The 21195-nt window shown below is 37.6% G+C and overlaps 1 protein-coding gene across 1 annotated transcript in view; it reads left to right on the top strand.

The window, feature by feature from the left end:
• The first annotated feature begins 1846 nt into the window (after positions 1-1846).
• The window catches only part of TRPM3 (transient receptor potential cation channel subfamily M member 3), a 265210-nt gene continuing 245861 nt past the window's right edge, over positions 1847-21195 (top strand). The window contains exon 1 of the mRNA XM_053968911.1: positions 1847-1936. Coding sequence (XP_053824886.1) covers positions 1847-1936 — 90 coding nt within the window. The remainder of the gene's footprint in view (positions 1937-21195) is intronic.

Raw genomic sequence — 21195 nt, 5'->3', positions numbered from 1 at the left:
AGTCAGGATTATTTTTTTCTACCTGTTTAATTTTGTCTCCTTTATATAGCCTTGGAAAAGCAGTTGCAGATAATCATATTTACTTACTCAAGTTTAATTTCACTAACAATGCAAGGGTTTTTTCCTCCTTTCATAAAGGAAATGCATTCAGAACTCAAGCAAGAGGCATTTAAACTAATAATTTTCTTTAAATAATGATATTAACTAGCTGCTCAGTCACAACTATAAATACATCTGCACAAGTTTTGTCACTAAATCATGTCTCCTGGTGTCCTACCCACTCCATTCTACAGACAACTCATGGTGTAGTCCCTATACCTTTGAGAGTCTATAACTTTGCCATGTAAGTGGGGTGGAACAAGTGTGACCTCTTCTGGTGCACAGTCAGTTTTGCACTTTGTTCTTGGACTTTATATTCTGGGCAGAATAATTTTGAATCCAACACTGATGTTGAATGAGAACCTTTATACAATTCCTGAGAGGCTACAGTGAAGAGGAGCTGATTGGTATGCCTATGTTCAAAAGAAACAGTAGTCTTCATCTCTTTGCACCTCATTTGGACAATTATTCAGCTTTACTGATAAATGTAGACACAATGTTAAGAATAAATTATAAATAGAGGTGAAATATATGTGCTTTATGGGGATTAAAAGGAAATGTGAAAATGGCAGGTTGATGAATCCTAGCTAAGTAAATTTAATGTGTATTTCCTAACCTCAGTTATGAGAGATTTGAACTTTACTGAGAAGCAGTAAAGTTAAAGAAGGTGTTTTCATCCATAATCTGAGTAAAACCTGGTTATTACTGGCAACATGAAAAATTGCCATTGCTCTATAGAAGGTTTCTTTATGTTTATTTTACAGTTCCTAACTCTTCCTTCATGTAATCATTTCTACTTTGGCCAGAGAGCTGCCTGCCATTAAGAACATCTCCATTATCTGGGAAGGCCATTTATTGCCCCAAATGGAAACATATTTTGCCATACTTGAATTGCCCAAGCAGTATTGCTTTCATGTGTTTTCATGTCTTTGATAGAATTATTTAGTGCACATATGTAATATTCAAATGGGCTGGACTGGTTTGGCTTTGTCTGAGGATTTTTTTGCCAGAATGTGTATGTTAGCACTCATGACTTTATAGTACAGCTTCTAACCACTGCCACTTGCCACTAGCACACCGATACTGTGCCAGATCAATTAAACGCTTCCTAGGGCCATTGTATCAGTAAATGAAGAGTGAATTTATTTCACCCCCGCCGCAGTCGCTCTGTTGTCTGAGCCTTGGCCCCACCTCCCCTCATGCCGGTTTCCCTCTCCTCGCAATGCTCTGGGAAAGAAAGTGCAGCTACCCCTCCCTTGCTTTATTTAAATTCGCTTCCTTCTGCCCTGCTTCTGGCCCAGGGAAGCGCATGAGTGAGGCAGGTGGTTCAGCTGCGAGTCTGGCCAGCCCTGCTGCTCCCGGAGGCGGGCGGGAGCGGCCGCTCGTGCTGCATCCCGGTATTCCTGGCGAGTGTCCCTCTCCGCGCCCGGAGCCTCCTGCCCCGCGCGGGCGGATCGCCTCCATCGCTCCGGCCGCGTTTGGTATGCACGGCCACTGCCGGCCCCGCGCAGGAGGCTGCTGCTCTATGCAGGCGGCTCGGCAGCTCCCGCTGCCCCCCCGCGCCCAGCCCAGCCCAGCCCATCCTAACCCAGCTCATCCTAACCCAGCCCAGCCGAGCCCGGTCTCTACCCTGCGGCATCGCGGGAGGGACGAGCCGAGCGTGGGATGCCCGCGCCCCGGAGGGCGGCTTCCGCGGTAGGCGCTGTCAGGTCTGCGGCTGATCTCCTGCTGGGATTTGCGGACAGTCATGAACCAGACCGAGGCACCCCGGCCACTCAACTGGACCATCCGGAAGCTGTGCCATGCCGCCTTCCTCCCCTCTGTCAGACTCCTTAAGGTATGGTGAGAGCCCGCCTTGCGTTCGAGAACCGGAGTCTGCCGCTGAGCACCTGCCTGGAGGGCTGCGGTCGCTGTCGCTGGAAAGTTAATTTAGAAATAGTCCCAACTTTACTATTAATTACCTTACCTGCTACCTTTAAAACCCCTTGTGAGTACCTGAAGGTATCAATATTGTGCATCTGTATTCTATTCAGTGTGTGTATTTGCCCATAAAGGTCTGTGAGAGGGGTAAAAAAGGAAGTAAGAGACGGTGGATATCATCTGTGCTTCAATTTGCTTTGTCTTATCAAGCTTTGAACTTCCAGGGTTGAGGAAGGTGTCTGTTTCTAAGGCGTGTTCCTTTGTGAGCAGCCCTCTGCTATCTGTTCTTTGCGTTACCTAGCCCTAGGCAGTACCTGAAGATCCAATACCACTAGGACCAACTTGTAAGTGGAGCAATATGTGGGTGGACAAAAATTACCTCGTTTTGCTAAAAGCTGTACAGGGCAATAGGATCAGTTAAAGACTGGCAGTGCAGACAGCACCAGTGAAACTTTCTGATTTTTTAAAAATAATTTGTTTAAACTAAGGGTCACAGTTTTGAAGGTGCTTTTAAAAGTGTTTTAAAATGTGCTTTCCTAGGAAATCATTATTTTCTGTTTGAAAAAATTATTAGGGATTATATAATGTGGAGGGCTTTTATTCTCAGCATGCGAAGTACCATTACTGCCATGTGCCCCACTGAAGCTGTTTTAGAGGCATTTGTAGCTGGAAAACAAAATCTCTTGAATCAACTTTTTGGTTAAAAATAGGATACATTAAACTGAAAAAAAATAGGTTACATCAACCTGAAAAGTCTTTGTTCTTGGAACATCTTAACTGGATTGTACAATGAAATTTTAAACATTATACTAATTTCCCTGTAGGCTTTGTTTTATAAACTGTTTTATTCATTATAATATTTATCTAATTTCATCATAGTGTTTGATAGTTTGGCTTTGAAATTAACATGCAGCTAGGCAAAGCATGGCTAGTCTGACAGTGTATAAGATGCTAATGCTTGATATAACTGTTTGATTTTGTGTGAGTAGCTTGGAAATTAGGTCAGTTCTTACTACTGCAACATGCTTGAGCACTAATGTAGCGTATGACATTGCACTTAGCAGACATATGTTGTATGTATAATTGTTGTCTATATGATTCACAAGTGACCATGCTGTGTATCATAGCAGGTATTTTTCACATCCTCACAGGAAGGGGCTACAGTTGAAAAATATTTATATTTCCAAACCAGATGTATGGCTGCTGGGGGGATAAATTGTGAGCATCTCCAAAAAACCAAAGAAAGATAAGACTTAGATTTCTAAAAAACCAAAACATAACTAAAATGGAGCAAATCAGAAAGTGGTGTTGATTGTTTTGTAAAGGCTTCCCACCAAGCCCCAGAAGTACTCATGAGAATATACAAATTCCACAAGTCCCATGCTTTTAGAACAAGATAATTTTGGTGAGGTGTGAGGACTCGGATGTGGGGAGTTTTGCTGTCACTCTTAATACCAGTGGATCAGGGGCTGAGGGGGTGTAGTCTGCAGTATTTCTTCTTTGGCAGATGAATGTTGCCCCATGTGAATGGTTTCTCTTCATTGCTTATTAAGGATGAACATTATGATTCATTATTAAAAGAGCTGACTAAAAAGGATTTTCTGAAGCTACAGCTATAACCCTTTAGGGAAAGATAGTGACTGGACCCTGCAGAGTTAAAAAGAGCAGGGGAAATAACCAGGGATAAGCAAGCTCTGCACAGAGGGTGTGTGAGGTGTGGGAAAGACCACAGCAAAGAAGGTGGAACTCTGGCTCCTCTCTCAGCTTATGAACAGTGCTTGTTGTCTGGAGAGAGAAATGCATACATCAGCATCTTCAAGGCTCCCCCAAAAAAGCTTTAATTTTTTTATCCTTCTCTTTGTCTTTTATTATTTAATGTGTTTAAAGCAAATGACCGACATAAGATCAGGGGCTCATTGTCTGAATTCCATCAGCCAACCTGAGGCAATTCTCCTGTCATCAGGGAAAGAGTGTAATAACAGCAGCATTAAATTACCAGAGAAGTAGTATAAATATTTTACTGTATACAAAATATTCTTTCCTATTTCATGTTTTTCTTCCCAAAATAAAGAAGAAACTTTTTTTCCTTTTTCTAAATGAAAGGTGCTCCTCTAAATCCAAAAACATGTGAAAGGCAAGTGCAATAATCTAAGCTCATTTTTTAATTGCTCAGTTTCCAATTGGATTAAATGGTCTTAAGGGCTAATGCAATATTGTTTCTAAGTAGACATTCACTAGACCCTTTCCTATACAGCTTTTCTCTGCAAACAACACTCTCAATAACAGAAGAAACTTTGCAATACCTCATATGTTATGAAACGTTTTTATTATGATATGCCTTGTCCATCATTGTCAAACGCTAGATGTACACTGTAAATTTAGTTAGAGTAAGAAAATGTAAAGTACTATTTTGTCTTTTTAATTTCTGTATTTATTTTAGTCTACCAGAAAAAAATGAAATTACCATTAAGTTCCAAGATAAGCTTTTTCCTAAACTTGTAAGAATGAGAGATAGCAGAGATTTCCTCTTTTACACACACAAAAATTCACTGTGACATTACCTGGACTTTCATAATAAAGGGAATTAACTTTTCAATTATGTCCATGTTTTTTCAATGAACAGTTTAAAGTACTTATCCTGCGGATACAATTTTAAATGTAGTATCAGTGCTTTCATAGTGATGGATCTAAATAAACACTGAAGTCTAGAACTTCATGGAGGCAAGGCTTTTTGTGTTGTCTTGCAATTACTATTTTTTAAATAGGTACTGAAAGGAGTTACTCAGCAGGCAGGTTAAGCTCTTGTTCCACCCTGTTGAAATGGATGAGCAGTGTTCTATTGCATCAACTGATGTTGGATAGAGCTCTGGCCACAGTGGTCTCATTTAATTTAGATAAACTAGATCTGTAGATGCGTCCAGTTTTGCTCCCTTTGCTTTTCTTCCAGGCATGTATTCTGTTCTAAACCACTTCACTAATACCCCTATGTTAGGTGTAGTTGTATAATCCTGTTTTCTCAGTTTTTCCTTTTCTCACAGTCATATAGACTTCTAGAATCTGTACTTCCAATACAGCACTAGGAGCTTGGGATTGAAACAATTTATTGTTTTCAATTGGTGGGATTGAAACAATTTATTGGAGAAGTTTTTTACTGCTTGTGTTATCGGCTCATCCTTCACGCTCCCATTTTTTTCCTCTAATGAGTTACTTCCTGTAGCACATTCCATGTTAGTATTTTTTTGTAGTTGTTTCAATATGCTTAAAACATGCTAACATACTGCCTAATGCATTACTGTCTGAAGTAAGGACTAAGAAGTGCTTTGAGCACATGTGCTTTGTGTAGAACTGTAATTCTCCTGAGATAATCAGGTTAGTTTTTAAAAAGCATGGACATTTTAGAACAATGTTTTGTGTTCTTAAAAAATGAATTAATTAATTAATTAATTAATTAATGGCATCATGCTAAAGACTTCACTCAGAGGGCACTGAGGCTGCAGATATTGTACTTCTGCTTGAAACAGATGTAATACCTGCCATGCGATCAAGAAATGGGCAATATCCTCAAGAAAAATAAATAAATAAATAAGCTGAGAGCAGAAGGGGTCTGAATGAAAAAAGGTCAGAAATAAGCTTTAGCACCACAGATTTATAGATGTGCAAGTGTAGAAATACTGTATGAAATATTTAAAAAACAACAGATTACCCACCTTTTTTTTTTCTTTATAAGAACAGTATTTTTTTTTATAATGTATCTGGCTTGCATGTCAATAACTAGGCTTGTAAGGCAGGAACTTTGGAAGGACCAGAGGAAAGGAAATAGAGTCAATCAGAAGAAACACTGGGGGAAATGTTTTGGCTATTCTTTCCCAACATACAGCTTGGCAAAAATGCCACCTTAGCTCTACAAATAAATAAGATGATTTACCTGACCTAGGCAGTAGTCTATCCTAGCTCCTAAAGTGGTGAAAGATTAAAGAGATCAGACACTAAATTTCTTACCAAATGAAAAACTAGGTCTTCTTTTTATTAATTGTTTTATTTACTTGCCCTACCAAGAATGCACAAGGTAACCAAAGAGAAAATGAAAAACATGAAAAATAGCTCATTGGAATGAGACATAGTGTCTTTTGATTGTGACAGTACATAGTTAGGAAATTTTGACTGAGCAGATATATGTGAATAAAAAGGGTGGACAATATTTCTCCTGCTACAGCTAGTTTGGTTACGTCCACAAAGAAAGTGTCAACAAGAATAAAGACTGGGAAATACCAGGCAGATTTTATTAAGGTACATGGTGAAATACCGCTGTTCAATGCCTTATATCAACTAAAATTGCACTGATATTTGATTATCAAATATAATTTTATTTCAGGATAATTTCAAAAAAAACTGATTTGGCAAACTGGGTGAGGAATATTGCTTCTCCTGAATAGTGGAAGAATGAAGTGTGTTTTTTATTAAATAGTAAATGTTTATATTTCTGAAGCCCCTACTGTGAGAAAAAGTGATTGTAAGAGAGAAGAAAGTTGCACCTTTTGGAGGTAATTTTATTTCTCAAATGGATTGAGGAAATTTAAAAAAAGTTTTTGGACTGATAGAACAGTCCTGTATTACAGGAGAGATACTTTTGATAAAGCATTTTTAAAAATTCTTGAAAGGTGGATTTGTATGCCATAATCATGAGAGGGTAATGTTAGAAACAGAATCATAAGTTTTTTATAGTTACTTTACTAACTATCAATGAGAAAATGAGCAAAAATTTAAACGCAAAGGCAGTCAAAATGCTAAGATGTTTTTGCTCTTTGCTATTCTTTTGATGTCCAGTTTGCAGTGATGTCTTCTAGCTCATGCTTAATAAATAAGAATTCTGATTATTATTTTAGTTAATTTACAATATCCACTCTTCAAACTGAGGAAAAAAAAAAGATAGGACAGGTTTACTAAGTCTTGATTGAAAAATTGAAATTATTGAAACAGATCCTAGTGCGTACAGTTATAATTACTGAGGTGGTATACCAAATGATTTTGAAAATAGTACGTGCAATACCACCAGTAATATTAGGGTAGTAGTTTACCTGTGTTTGCACTCAGCTTACTGAGTTAAATTGTAATAATGAATAAGCCAACACTATGCATCCCTCAGGAGGATTTGATGCATTTGGGGAAGCCCTTAAAATCAGACTGACACACAGGCATGGAGAAAGTATCAGTCAGTGTGACAATTTTTTTATAAATTCACTAATAGAAAAACAAGTCACACCTCTGTGTATGATGTGATGCTATGTATGGTGTGAAATACAGGTAAGTTTCATGCATGCATGTAGGTTTTATTCAGAAAGAAATGATTTTATAAACTTCTGTTTGACTGTCAGAAAGAACATAGTTATATTTATCACCTGTGTAATACATGTTGCATGTTTCTGATTCTGATTCACAGGTTTTCTGGGGTATATTATTTGTCTTTAGAATCACAAAAGCCATGTTTCCAGCAAAGAGAAAGCTTCAGCGTTCCGTTCTGTGTTCTGCTCCTTATGCCATCAGTTCCACCATTTAAGGATGGCAGGAAAAAGACCTGGGGCTAGGGCATTGCTGTGTCTCTGCAATTTCCCACTTTAATGCAAAAGATTCATTTTACACCCCAAATCAGGGAAGCAATGTTGTTGCAATGTAGCTTCACAGCGCCTTTGCACAGGTGTGCTTGCATTACTCTGCTCAGCTGTCAGCTGTGCCTCTAGTACTTCACAATCTATAACTGAGTAATGGCAGAATGATGGTGACATTTCACAGCTGAGGTTGAAGCACTGATAATATGCCTTTTGGAGGTTGCACATTTTCAAAAACTGCTTATTTCTTGAAGTCATGCTGCTCATCAGTTGAGCTGATTCCTGTAATGTGTTAACTGGGCATGTTCGTGCGTAAAGATTTTCTGACAGATTATGCCAGTTCATTTCTTCTGAAAGGAAATAAAACGTGGAAGTTGATAATTTTTTTTTCCATTTTATACAAGGTACTCTGTGGTTAATTCTTTGGTAAGTGTACATTTTTATGTGATGCAAGATGAATCAGAGCTTGTTCGCTGTTTGCCTTACTGACTGAATCTTTTCCTTGACCGTGACTTGGGTTGATGGCCACTGACTTGGAAGAGATGTAGCATTAAATTACTTTCCACAACAAGAGATATATTCCCAATTAAGAAAAAAATAGAGTGAGGGATAAAAACAAAGAGTGTAGTGGTGAAAGTCATGTTTCCATGGAAAAACCTACATGTAAGAGGTAGACTCATCAGTGCCAGTTTGATAGCAGAGACTGTAGTCTACTAATGTCACATAAAGGGAAAAAATAGTTTTGATTTTCAAGTTGGAAAGGGCTCTAAAAATGCAAAGTTTCTTGTTTTAAAGAAAAAAAAATAGGGGATAAAACCAAAATATTTTTATTTCTAGGTATGTCACTACCATGTGAGTGCTTCTTTTAAAAAAAAAAAAGATAGAAAAGAGAATGTTAAGTTTTCAGTCTTGATGCAGCAGCTATGGTAGAAAAATACTTAGCTGTTTAAAATAAGGAATCTGAACTGTTACAGGTTTTTATCCTTTTGCACCTCAACATTATTCTCAGTGTTTTTCCTTAACCTAGCTTTCATTAATGTCTCTACCTTCATCTTAAATACCGCAGTGAGGTTTTGCCTTCCCCTGTGCACATGGCCAATGGGTTACAGTGACAAAGACAGGGTATCAAAGTACTCTAGGATTTTACTTTTTTTTTTTCTGCATACAGAATGTTTTGGCTTGATCTCTGCTTCTCATGAGGTTCAACCTTTTCAGATTTGGGTACTTACAAGAGGTGGCAAATGGCACTGCTTTCCACTGGCTTTTAATTGATAGTATGTGAAACATTGCATTTAACTTGCTTATCAGAAAGCAGATGCAAGATTCCTAATTTGTGACTGTGTAAGAGACGATTTAAACTAATTTCCAGAGAAAAAATAATAAAAAAAGGTATTTTTGATGTATATTAATAGAAGAAAAAAGAGTACTTGTTCTGAGCACTGTATTGTTTTTAAATAATTTTAAAATGCTAGTAAGTGTAGAAATCATACAGTTGAGGGATTAGAGATACAATGTGTTAGAATAATCTTGTTCTAAGAGCATAAGATTTTAATGTTGTTCTGCCATACTGTTCCTTATATTTGGGAGGGTGCCATGTGAAAAATTCAGGGCACAAGACCATAAAGTAAAGCTGAGTGGTTTTATTCCACCTGAATTGCTAACAAGACTATGCTACAGTGTAAAATGGGATGCCCTTGGGTCTCTCTGAAAATTTATGTCAAAGCTGGTAATAAAGCATGAAATAAAATCACTTCATCAAAAATACCTTTGATCCCCCAAATAATATAATGACATGAAACAGTTTGACAAAGTGGTTTTAACAGTGTCAAGGAAGTTACTGAAGAAAATATCAGGACTCTATTATGTAATTAGTATAATCACCAGGCTGACTTTGCATTAGTGAGAAGGTGATTGAGCAAAACACTTTTTTTCATTTACCTTTTTTCTTTTTACCTGTTGCTTGTAAATGTAGACAGGAGAGCTAGTAAAATACTGAATTTAGGGAGGATCCATGATTTTGTTTCAGAAGGATGCTCTATTTTTAACTTACTGGTATATTGAATTGGTGTGGCATATTGCCATTGGTTTGTTGTAATGAAATATCACAGCTATTTTGCAGTGCAATGGCTGGATGTTCATCTTTGCATATAACTAAAAAGAGAGACCAAAACAACTGCATAAATGAATTGCAGGATTACTTGAAGACCATTCAAACTGACTTTCCCATGATTGTATGTAGCGTTTTCTTAGTGTTTTGAATTTGGAAGGGATTTTCCAAATACATTCCTTATTTGGAAAGGATTTTCCAAATACGTTCCTATTCAACTTTTGTCCTCAGTACTTCAAATTATTAGATAGTGTCTTATTCAGGAGATGAACAAGTTTGATGAGCAGTGTTTTTTCTGGTTGAAAATTGTGCACTCTTACTTTAAAACTGTGAATATCTGCACAACCCAGACATAATACTACATCTTTTCTCAGTTTTTTCTCCCTACATTTCAGCCCACCTCTCTGTTGGCCCTTTTCCTGAACTGCTTACTCAAAGAAATTTTCAGATATTTATCTTCTTAGCCTGTGCTCACAGAAGCAGTAGTGGTGCCAGGTTATGATGCCAATAATTATGACAACAAAATTGCTACATGCAATCAAGCTTGACTGAGCCAGCCAAGGAAGAGGTCAGCTCTCTCTGGCTAAAGGATGGATAAATGAGGTATCAAGATTGCCCAAAATGCTTGTTAGACAAGCAGAGCAGTAGTTAAAGGTATCTATCCCTTTGGGTTTGGATGTGACGGCTTTAATTTTGTGCTGTTCTTGATACTGTTGGCTGCAAAGTGATTTTTCTTGGAAGCCATGTAGTTTTAAAAATTATTTTCTTCAAATCCAAAATTATCTTAAATAAGAATATGGTGCCAATTTTTTCGAGCTCCTACACTTACTTTCTTCTGTGAGACCAGGATAAATTGAGATATGCTGTGAAAAGAGACATGATTATTCTACTCTGGCACTAGAACTGCTTCAACATGCATGATTTCTTACAGGTGTTTTTCTAAGTTCCTAAAGCCATAACCCCCACAGCCAATCTTTTCAGTGACCATATCTATGTTTCTGAGGCATCTGCCTGGATCTTTCTTGCTGCACTTAAAATCTGTGATTTCTTGTTTGTCTACTATGAACAGAGGAGACAGATGTGGTAGCTTTTCATGCTGAAAATTTTTTGTGCAGCATTTAGAAATTAGCTAGTTTAATAGATCCATGATATATGTTTCTTTGTTATCTTCCAATAAAGATTATTAGATTATTTATTTCACTACATCCTTCACAGAAGTTAGACTGAGAGTCCCTTGCTGCTCATCTTTTTTCTCTCTTCCTCTAGATGTCAGGTATCTTACTGAAAAGACCAGCATGGGTATGTGAGACTCCTGCTCAGCCTTCCGTTCTAATCCTAGCTCTATAAAATGGGGAAGGGTTAATAAGGAAAACAGAAGGTATCACCACCCTCCTTCATTTCAGTGTCCTGAAGAGACTGAATAACACTTCTGTTGAAATGCCTTCAACATTTTTCTAATTTAACTGTCTTTACAAGAATGTGAGTTGACTAAGATCTATGACTTCAGGGAGAGTTTTGCGAGAGCTCAGTCCCTTTCTATTTGCACAGCAGAAATACTCCTGTTTCTTTGTGTAGCAATAAAACCAATGCTTTCTAATGCCCACATTAGCAAAGAAATTTTAAAACTCAATGTGAGGGACAATCAGTAGCACAATACTTATTAAGACACTGAATTTCAAGTATGTGTGCTATCTTTATTATATACAAATAAGGAATTTTAATGTTTATATGCATTTTTCTGGAATAAAAAGGTGATTTTGAGCCTTCTAACACAATTAGAGGGGAGTGGGAGCAGAATAAAAAAAAAATGTTCACAGAGATATCCTAGTGGGAAATTAAATGTGATCAGCTTATTTTATCTTGATACATGCTGTCACTTAAAAATAATTTAAAGATAAAAATCTGATCTATCAAGACAAAAATATCCTGTGCAATTCCTTATTAATGGTAACTGTGGGAGCTTTAGCTTATTCAGGATGGGAATAGTAAATTGCTCGGAGAGGCTTTTTCCTCTTAGAATCTGATAACTGCTATTACTAACATCATCTGGGGATGAGTTTATTTTATTCTTGTTACTTTTATTTCCTAAGCAGTGCAAATTTTCTGTCTTATTTAACATTCAAAAATTCTTTACTAAGACTTACCATGATAAAATGGGTGTCTGTGGAGTTAGAGCAAATGACAAGAACTACTTTTCACTCAATATTTTAGTCTGCCACAGATGTGAATACAATAGGAAATCTTTAAGCAAGTACTGAAATAAGCAAATAGTTTGCACAAAATTAACTGAACTATTTAGTGTCTTGGCACCATGAGATATGTTAGCACAGTTAGTTGCCATTTATTTATTTCCAACTCATCTGAAATCCAGTTGTATCAATGGAGACACTTCCATTTTTTGGTGATGTGGCCTGCATTTGCCAGATAGCAGAGCTTGAAGCTAAAAGGGGAAACAGTTCAATAGTCCAGGATATGTATAAAGCACATTATGTTATTTTGGCTCATGACTGACTTTGTGGCAGGTTTTCTCTGCTGCAAATCCTTGTGTGGACAACCAATGCTGCAATTTTTTTCCATATCAAATCTCATGCACACTCCTCTAAGAATAAATAAGGAGGGCAAACAGCTGAACCAAACTACTTAATATTATTAACTAAATATGAGTATCTGCAAAGAAGTGTGTAGAAAATTAATAACTAAATTCATTAGAAGCATAACATAGAAAAAAATTACTTTTAAAATTTCTTTGAGCAGAAAGTATATATTCACAATCCATGGCAATTCCAGCCCTTGGTTGCATTGATGTAATCAGAAAATGAGATTTTTTTATTGAGATCATATTAAAACCACATTAATGGTGGAACGTTGGTTCCTGGTGCTTTGGAAATGCATAGGGGAGCATACTCCTTCAGCTTGTTTTATGGAATGCAATTTATCAATGGGATCACTTTATGTGATGTTGCTTCTAGCATTGACAACTAGATTCTTTGTGACAATCATCCCAAACCTAATTCTACTCTTAGCACATGGTAGTAAATGCTCTTTTGAAACTCAGAGGTCATTTCATGTCAGGAAGAATTTCTCTCCAGTGGTGGTTTAAGCTTGGCTGATGTGGCTGCTGGCCCTAGACACTTTCTTCCTTGGCCTTGGACAAAACAAGGTTAATACTGCAACACAATCTGAACTCAGATGGTATATGCCTCTTCTCCTCTAGCATTTCTACCATAATGCTGTTGAACACAATGAATGTGTATGAATAGTCTAGAAAAGATGCCAATGAAAAAATCCAGTTTGGAAGTATGTATTGTGTATCATCATGAGTAAGGCTACCATTAATATCCTCAAAGTTGCTTTATAGTGCCTTATTTTTGTGTGCTTGGAATTAATATCCCTTGAATGTAGACTGATTTTTACAGAAACTGCTGAGTCAACATACTCTGAAAGTAACAGTTCCAATTTGCAATAACAGCCCATTACTTTGTTTCCTAAAGCTGAAGAAATTGAAATTGATAAAATGAGGAGCTTACAATGGGTCTGTATCAAAACCATTCCATTACATTTTCAGCTCTTTCTGGGTTTCCTGTTGTGTGCTTCCACAATGCAATAGGCTGTGCATCTGAATTTTTCCTTTGATACATTTCTCAGAAACTCAAACGAACTGTCATTAAAACACTTGTTTCCTGCTGAGGCCACAGGCAGCAAAATATAACACGCTTGTCTCAGTGTTAATTAAAAACAACAACAAAAAAAAAAAAAAAAAAAAAAAAAACACAAAAAAAAGGAAAAAAAGGAAAAAAAAACCTAGTAAGTTTCAAGAAGGGATGAGATACTGATAACTCATTTGTGTAGCTGATATGTGATCTGAATACTCTGTGAATACATAAATGCTAAAACACATTATGCTTAAAGCAGGGTATATTAATACATCCCACCTCTTTAGATAACTTACATATTAGCAGATCTCAGTTCGTACTACTTAGGTTTTTTTAATTCCATTCATAGAAGTGGATTATTAAAAAAACATTAAGTAGGTTGACAAGAAATATTGACTAGACTTTAGAAATAAAATAAAGCAGATTAAAATAGAAAAGTTAAAATTAAAGAAATTTCTTTGGATTTCATGTACAAAATAAAATACAAATATGTTTTAGAGTGTTGTATTACTAGTATCAGTTTGTTGCAGAAAGTTTATCTAATCAAGTTAATCCTTTCACTAGCTGCTGTTTGCTGTCTGCTTCCTGATCTCATTCTGGGGAGAGCAGATTAATACTTCCTGATTTGAGCTAAAATTAGTTAGCTCATCCATATATGCTTGGAATCATAAGATTACAGAATATCTGGGATTGGAAGGGACATATAAAGATCATAGAACCAACTCCAAAACTCTTGGTCCTTCACAAAACTTTTAAAGCTAAATCATATGACTTAATAAGTTGAACTTTGACAGACTTGGTGGCCTGACTACTTCCCTGTGGAGCATGATCCAATGAGCAACCACCCTCTGGCTGAAGAACCTACTCTTAATGTCCAATCTGTACTTCCTCTGAGGAAGCTTCAATCCCTTTCCTTGTGTCCTGTCACTGTTTACCAGAGAGAAGAGATCAGCCATTCTGCCTCTGCTGCCCCTGCTGCCCTCTTTGAGGTAAAAATAGGCTGCATTGGGGTCACTCCTCAGCCCCTCTTCTTCAAACTGAACAAACCAAGTAACCTTAACTGTTCTTTCTCAGTCTTGTCTTGAGGGACCTTGCCAGATCTCTTTTTGTGGGGGTACTCTCCACCTTCTTATCCCCAGTTTGTACATACAACTAGGATAATCATTTCTCAGATGCAGAATCCAGCACTTGCTCTTGTTCAATTTAATGTGATTGACCAGCTCTCTGGTCTGTCCAGGGTTCTCTCTAAGCCCTCTCTATCCTCAAGGGTGTGGTAATCACATATCCTCTGAACAGAGAGAGACATAGCTCTCCCAGGACTTTCCTGGGAAGCTGTGAGAAGTTGTGAGAAAGCTCAGAGAAAGAATTAAAACAATTATTATCTCTCTTTCTGCACAGGTTGTTTATAGATATGATTTTCCAGAGTGTCCTATTCTTAGTTCATCAATAGTGTGAGAGGCTTTTGCTTTAGGACCAATCGAGTCTCAGCTTAGAAAGTTGGGTTATAAAAGATGCACTAATTTCTATTAAATGCGTTCTGTTCACCTTCTGAAGACTGGAGTCTTTTTTCCTGTCCCTGACTCAACGGTGACACAAAGGAGTTCACAGTTCCTCCTACTTCAGTATGGTATTTTTTTTTTTTACATTTGGCTGCTGCATCTAAATCCACTAAAACATTACCTGACTTCCCATTTGCTATTTTACTTTCAACACTTGAAATAGTGGTGGAAAGAAGTTCATGGTGAACAGCAAAATTGAAGAGGAGGCAACAGCATTCTGTTTCAACGAAGAGGACCAGTTGTATCCTGCACTCTGTTGGGGCTGTGGGCAGCAGGGGTCAAGGGAAGTGATGGAATCAAAAAGATTCTATTACTCTAGGATACTATGAAGCAATCCCATCTCTCTGTTTGTGAGAACATATCTGAGTGCTGTGTCCAATTCTGGGGTCCCCAGAACAGGAGGCATATGGACTTTCTGAAGTTGAATCTGATGGAGACCACTAAACTTACCAGGGAGTTTCATACAAGACATGCAAAAAAGCACTCGGTTTGTTCAACTATAGGAAAGGAAGGTAGAGGGGAAATTATATTTCTGCCTTCATATACCTAGAAGAAAGTTCCAGAGGATATAAATCCAGAGTTTCTTCTGGGATAATGAGGGTCAGGACAAGAGTAACAGAAAGAAGTTGTTATCAAAAGCATGGGTAAGCAATGAAACAGGTTTTGTGGACCTGAACATCCTGATCTAACAGGAGAAATCTTGCCATTTGTGCCTTCCTGATTTGATTTTTCACTCAAACTTTTTTTGAGCTTTCAAAATGGAGCAGAGGCTGTTGATCTTCAAAGAAAATGTCCTGGTGTCTGTTCTGTTTTAAAATGTGGACAAAGATATATTTTTAAACACTTAAGTAGTGTAGAAGAGTACTGCAACTGCAAGGCTGTTATCATAGAAGCTTCTTGATATTCAGGAGGTGTCAGAAGAATCTTCTGAAGTCACCCTCAGTGCTTGGTGGCAGCAGATACATCAAGGGGGAAAGGTGACAAACTTTGTATGTATTCTGTAGATGTGAAGCAGAGTGGTTTCTAGGTACACATTACATTGCAGTCAGGTCCTAAGAGTTGTTTTTGCAGTAATGTCTTTGCAGCTGAGTATCTCACAAATTTGTTGGGATGGCTGATTGTATCACCATTGAAGAAACTGATTTGCAGCAACCAGCAGCTTTCACAAAATTCAGACAGCTGCTGTGTCTCTGACTCTTACACATGCTAGCAGTTGAGCTAGAAATTTTTATCAGCCTCATGCTGTCAAGCTGTTTGTTTTCTGTGACCTACTTAATTTAAATTTGAATATTTACTTGTTTTGCGCAGTGATGCACAGTGAAGCTATCCATCATTTCTTTGGCAGGACTTCTTTAGATTCTTTATGAGTGAGTCTAAGGCACAGCTATGGTAGAAGAAGCATTCCTGAGGATCCTGAGGCAGGGTTTTGTCTTCAGGCTCCATCTATCTCCTTCCCAGAGAGAAGCACAAAGATCCTTATTGTCAGTTAACCACGAGGTTGTGCTGCTGCAATTGTGGCTGCAAGGGTTCTAGGAAAATGGTATGCAGGATGACAAAGACCAAAGACTCTGGGACCTCAAGTGTTTCAGATCTCCTTTGAATGTTTCTTCTGCCTAGCACAGAGGCGGTGGTTGATGTTGGTTGATGTGGAACACAACTGGGTGGAAACTGAAAGGCCGCAAAGCTTTGAGAGGCAGCCCTGGCAGAGGCCTAAGGCTCTGGGTCAGATTGTCCCCAGTCATCTCAATATAAACGGTCTCATTCCAGCTCTAAGCTGCAGTGGGCTCACTACCCCACTGTTTACACAGTCAACTTCATGATCTGATTGGGGCAATCAGAGCTCAAGGCCTTGGATAAATCCTTGCATGATGATGCAAAAGTGATCAGATCTATCTATTGGTTTTTTTGGAGGAGGGAGGAACAGAGCACCAAATGGAGCTGTGGAAGACCTTCTAGTCTCACTTGAATCATTCTGAGTGGTAAAAGAACAGTAAGCAATCAAGGAATCTGAATGGTACATTAGTTCCCTGCTATCTTTCCCATTTCTTTAGACGGACAATTTAAACACCTTTATTTCTACATATTTGTGCATATTGTACATTTACACTCAGTTAAGGGATACTTTGGGGAATGAAACTATTTTAAAACCTGAGCTCTATTTTCCTTACTCTTCAATTAAAAAAATATATAGGAGAAATATTTTTATGGCTATATAGTCCCCCTTGCAGAGTGTACTGTATGACCAAATTTTCAGGGTAAACTACTAAGCAGCATTGGCTCTTTCCTTCTTAAAAATCTGCACAGCATTTGAAGCATTATCAAGGTATTAATATGGAAAATAGAAGCAAAAGTGTTTCTAGTGAAATTAGGTGTGAAATTAGGAATTCAATATTTTTCTTCACTTTCAATCTCACTGTTGCTTTTTTAAAGGAAAACATGAATGATACCTCTCTGAAAAGCTGAGGAATTATTTCTTCAGTATTGACACTGTGAATCATGCCCATTAGTTGCTGTTTGTAGTGCAGGCTTTATTTATTTTCTGGTGTTACACCTTCATCATCTGAAGTAGCTTTATTTTAAGCCTACTATGCATTAGTAAACCAGTACTGTGGAAGAGTCACTCAGCTCCAACTGAGTTGAATGCATGCCCATTATACATCTCCTTGTAGATTGTGCCTCATGGCACTTTAGAATGATTATGGGTACAATCTGAAGGAGGGCATACAGTGTAGGAGATCACAAGTATGGTTATCAATCCTGTCTTGTAAGGATATGTGAAGTAAAATCTGTGTCCACCAAAGGTCTATTTGTTCAGTGAAGGGAACAAAACATCTTCAGAAGTCTCCAACTTGCTAATAACTCTTTACTGAGACACTGAAACTCAGAACTCCTCACACAAGATGGTTTTAAATGCTCTGGAAGAATTATCTTCCTTCTGTTTTCCCACCAATTGGTCAAAGACTGCTTTCTCTTTCTTCTTCTCTCCTTGAAACATGCACTAGTGCCTAAGTGAAAGCAATGTATCAACTCAAGTTGCTTCCTCTGAAGGTTCTTGGAGGATCCTTTCTGAAGTACTGAAGTAGCGACACCTACGTTTTTGCCAAAGCTAGAAGATCTAGTCAGATAATCCCACTTTGGAGGCATGGAAGTTTAATTTCATGTTAAGGTTATGCAGCTCTATCCATCTAAATGAGACACAAGTTATTCACCAATTACTCACTAGGCCTTGGGCATCTGCTTTTTCTTCCCTTTAGCACATAGCAAAGGGTTTTGTTAAGATTTGTGTTGCTTTAACACAGTCTGATTTCTTGGGGTGGGGAAAGCCACAGAGGCAGCTTCTGGCACAGCCAATCCCTAAAGGCTCTGGCAATGGACATGTTACTGGCCCAATTAGAGAAGCTGGTAATGCTTCTGTGATGACATATTTAAGAAGAATAAAAACTGTGTGCACACTCTTTTTCCAAGGGTTGCAGAGGCACGGGGACTGGGGCCATTCTGGCACCAGGAGCAGCCATGCAGCTGGCACAAAGAGTGGCTGGGGCCATACAGCTGGGGCCACCATCTCAGCACAGCTCACAATGAACTCTGCCTGCTTAACATCTTTTAGCCAGCCATGCTGCAGGCAGAAGGGCAGAGGCGGCAGCAGTGGCTTCTCCTTTTTGGCTCCCCACATGAAGAGAGGTGTGGAATGGTGCCAGCACTGCAGTGGCCAGCACAGCACACGTGCTGCCCGCAGGGCACCGATGTCCAACAGCGAGGGGCATAATGAGCAATTCCCTGATTCCCCAGGTGAGATCAACCTTCCAGCACTGCAAAACCCTATAAGAACGTTTCAATTGACAGAACTTGAGAACAAAAAAAAAAATTACGGACAACAATTTTCTTCCAAGTCAGAGAAAAGGAAAAGGTGAGGGCACATGAGGAGAACAACATGGTGACACTAAAGTCAGTGAAAGGAGGGAGGAAGAGGAGGTTCTCCAAACAATCGGAGCTGAAATTCTTCTGCAAGCCATTATGAGGACTATAATACAGCAGTTTCCCTGTAATTCATGAAGTGCATGGGTGGATGCAGATATCTACTTGCAGCCCATGAGAAAAAGTGCTCACGCTGGAACAGGTTCATGCTGAAAAGCTGTAGTCTGGTAGGAAACCCAAACAGAGAGAGAAGACCCTTACTTTCTGAGATAGAAAAAGAGGACCCTTGCTTCCAAACTAGAGCAGTTTAGGAGGGGCTGGAGGGAGGAAAATGTGTTCTAAAGGTTTATTTCAGTTCTCATTATCCTCTTTTAATTCTGTTAATAAATTTTCTCTATACCATTTAAATTTGAGCCTATTTTACCCTTAGAGTGTTTCTTCCCAATCCTTGTCTCAACTCATGAGCCATTTGGATTTTCTTTCCCCTTCCTCTGCTTCACTGTAGCAGAGAAGAATGAGTGAATGGTTTATTGTGGGTGCCTGGCTTTTAGCCAGTGTCAAAACATTGGAAATGTTTTAATAAAAAATAATTGAGAGAAACATGGATATCTACAATCTACTGAAGGTCAGATCATGTGATTTTGGAGTGGCTTTGAATTATTATATAGTATTATATTTTATTATTACTATTATTATTATAGTATTATTATTATATTTAAATATAATAGAAACAGATCTCATTTTTCTTCTTAAAATACTTTCTCAACAGGAGCTGGAAACAAAAATTCATTGCATTCAATTAGGTTTACTCTGTATTTGGATGAAAAGAGAAACAAATATTGTCTTTCTTAGTAAGTATATGGTCTGTTTTGTGATAAAGTATAGCAGTTCTGATACAATTCAAATTTTAAAAAAAGTCTTGGATTATTAATTAACTTAATGTTTGGATCATTCATCATGAATAAATATGATGTACTCTGTCATTATTCTGATTTCCAATTTTTGTTTAAGAAATACTATATTCATCTCAACATTTTATAAACTTATATTTGGATTTGTACTCAGGAAAAGTAGTGGGAACCCAGGGGAGTAGCTTCTCAGTTTGTGATGCTGAGAGCCAGCAAATTTGAGACTGATTAATTGACTGAGACAGAATTCAGGGGAGGAAGGTAGGTAACATTAACGATTCAAATGTAATTCTACAAGTTGTGAGCCAGTGAGCTGAACCAGTACGTCAATATAGAAGTACTTCTATATCTTCAATATAGAGTTAGATGGACTGTGTAGGGTTTCCTGTTGGAACGTAAAAATATAAGGTTCAGCTCATTCATGTAATCACTAAGATCCCACAGTTGTGTCTCAGGCAAATACACTTTTTGGCACATTACCTATCTAATTTGGGTGAGTAAATATTTCTCAGCTTTGAAGTATCTGTATTTCATTGATAAGAAAGTTTACCTAATCACCTGCATGTTCCAAAGGGTCCTCTAGCCCAGACCTAATGCTTTATTGTGACGAATACATGGTTCACATAAATACAAATATTTTTTCTTTTTTCAGATTGTTCAGATTGTTCAGATTAATTTTTTGAATGTTAATAGGGAAAGGTGATAAATATAAGTTATTCCTTCCAAGGCCATGCAGACTAAAGATATAAATAAAATACTATATAAGTATATATAAATATTAGTATATTAATACTAATAATATTAGTCTCTAGCAAAAAAAAAATTTGGATACAGCTACTTTAGATTTTTTTTTAATGTGAAAATTACCTACATAATTATGAAGTCTTGATTAAACTAAAATTTTTATCAGAATGCAAGACCTATATGATTACAAATAATAATCTGTCTCTTCTTAATCCTTGCAGCAATCACATAAAAATACATATATCTGAGATTAATGAAACATGCCATGTTTATCACACTCAGTATCTGCGCAGAAGCAAACAAAAGATATAAACAAAATAAGCTTAGGATAAACACTAATTTTGGTTTAATCGTATAATTGCTGCAATCAAATGCCTGAAAAAGGAAAAATTAAGAAAAAACGTCGTCACCCTCTTCAGAATGACTTTTTATTAGGAAATGGTTATATCTCACCAAGAAATGTGATAATAACCTGTTATTGAATATTTGCCCCTTCAACAATCCTCCAAGTCCTGAGTCCTGAGCCCTGATTTTACTGAGGTATACGTAGAGCCAGCATAGAGACCTAGTTTATTAGAAAACATGCATTGTTTGCAGTTGCAATTTTTGCTGATTTTGACTCTTCTGGTACAATGTCATCTTATTGTAATTTACAGTCCTTAGTGTTTTCCTGACTGGAACCATATA

The sequence above is a fragment of the Vidua chalybeata genome, chromosome Z, assembly GCF_026979565.1.
Source record: "Vidua chalybeata isolate OUT-0048 chromosome Z, bVidCha1 merged haplotype, whole genome shotgun sequence".
Lineage (NCBI taxonomy): Eukaryota > Metazoa > Chordata > Aves > Passeriformes > Viduidae > Vidua > Vidua chalybeata.
The sequence above is the reverse complement of the archived record's forward strand: the minus strand, read 5'-3'. Positions and strand labels throughout refer to the sequence as shown.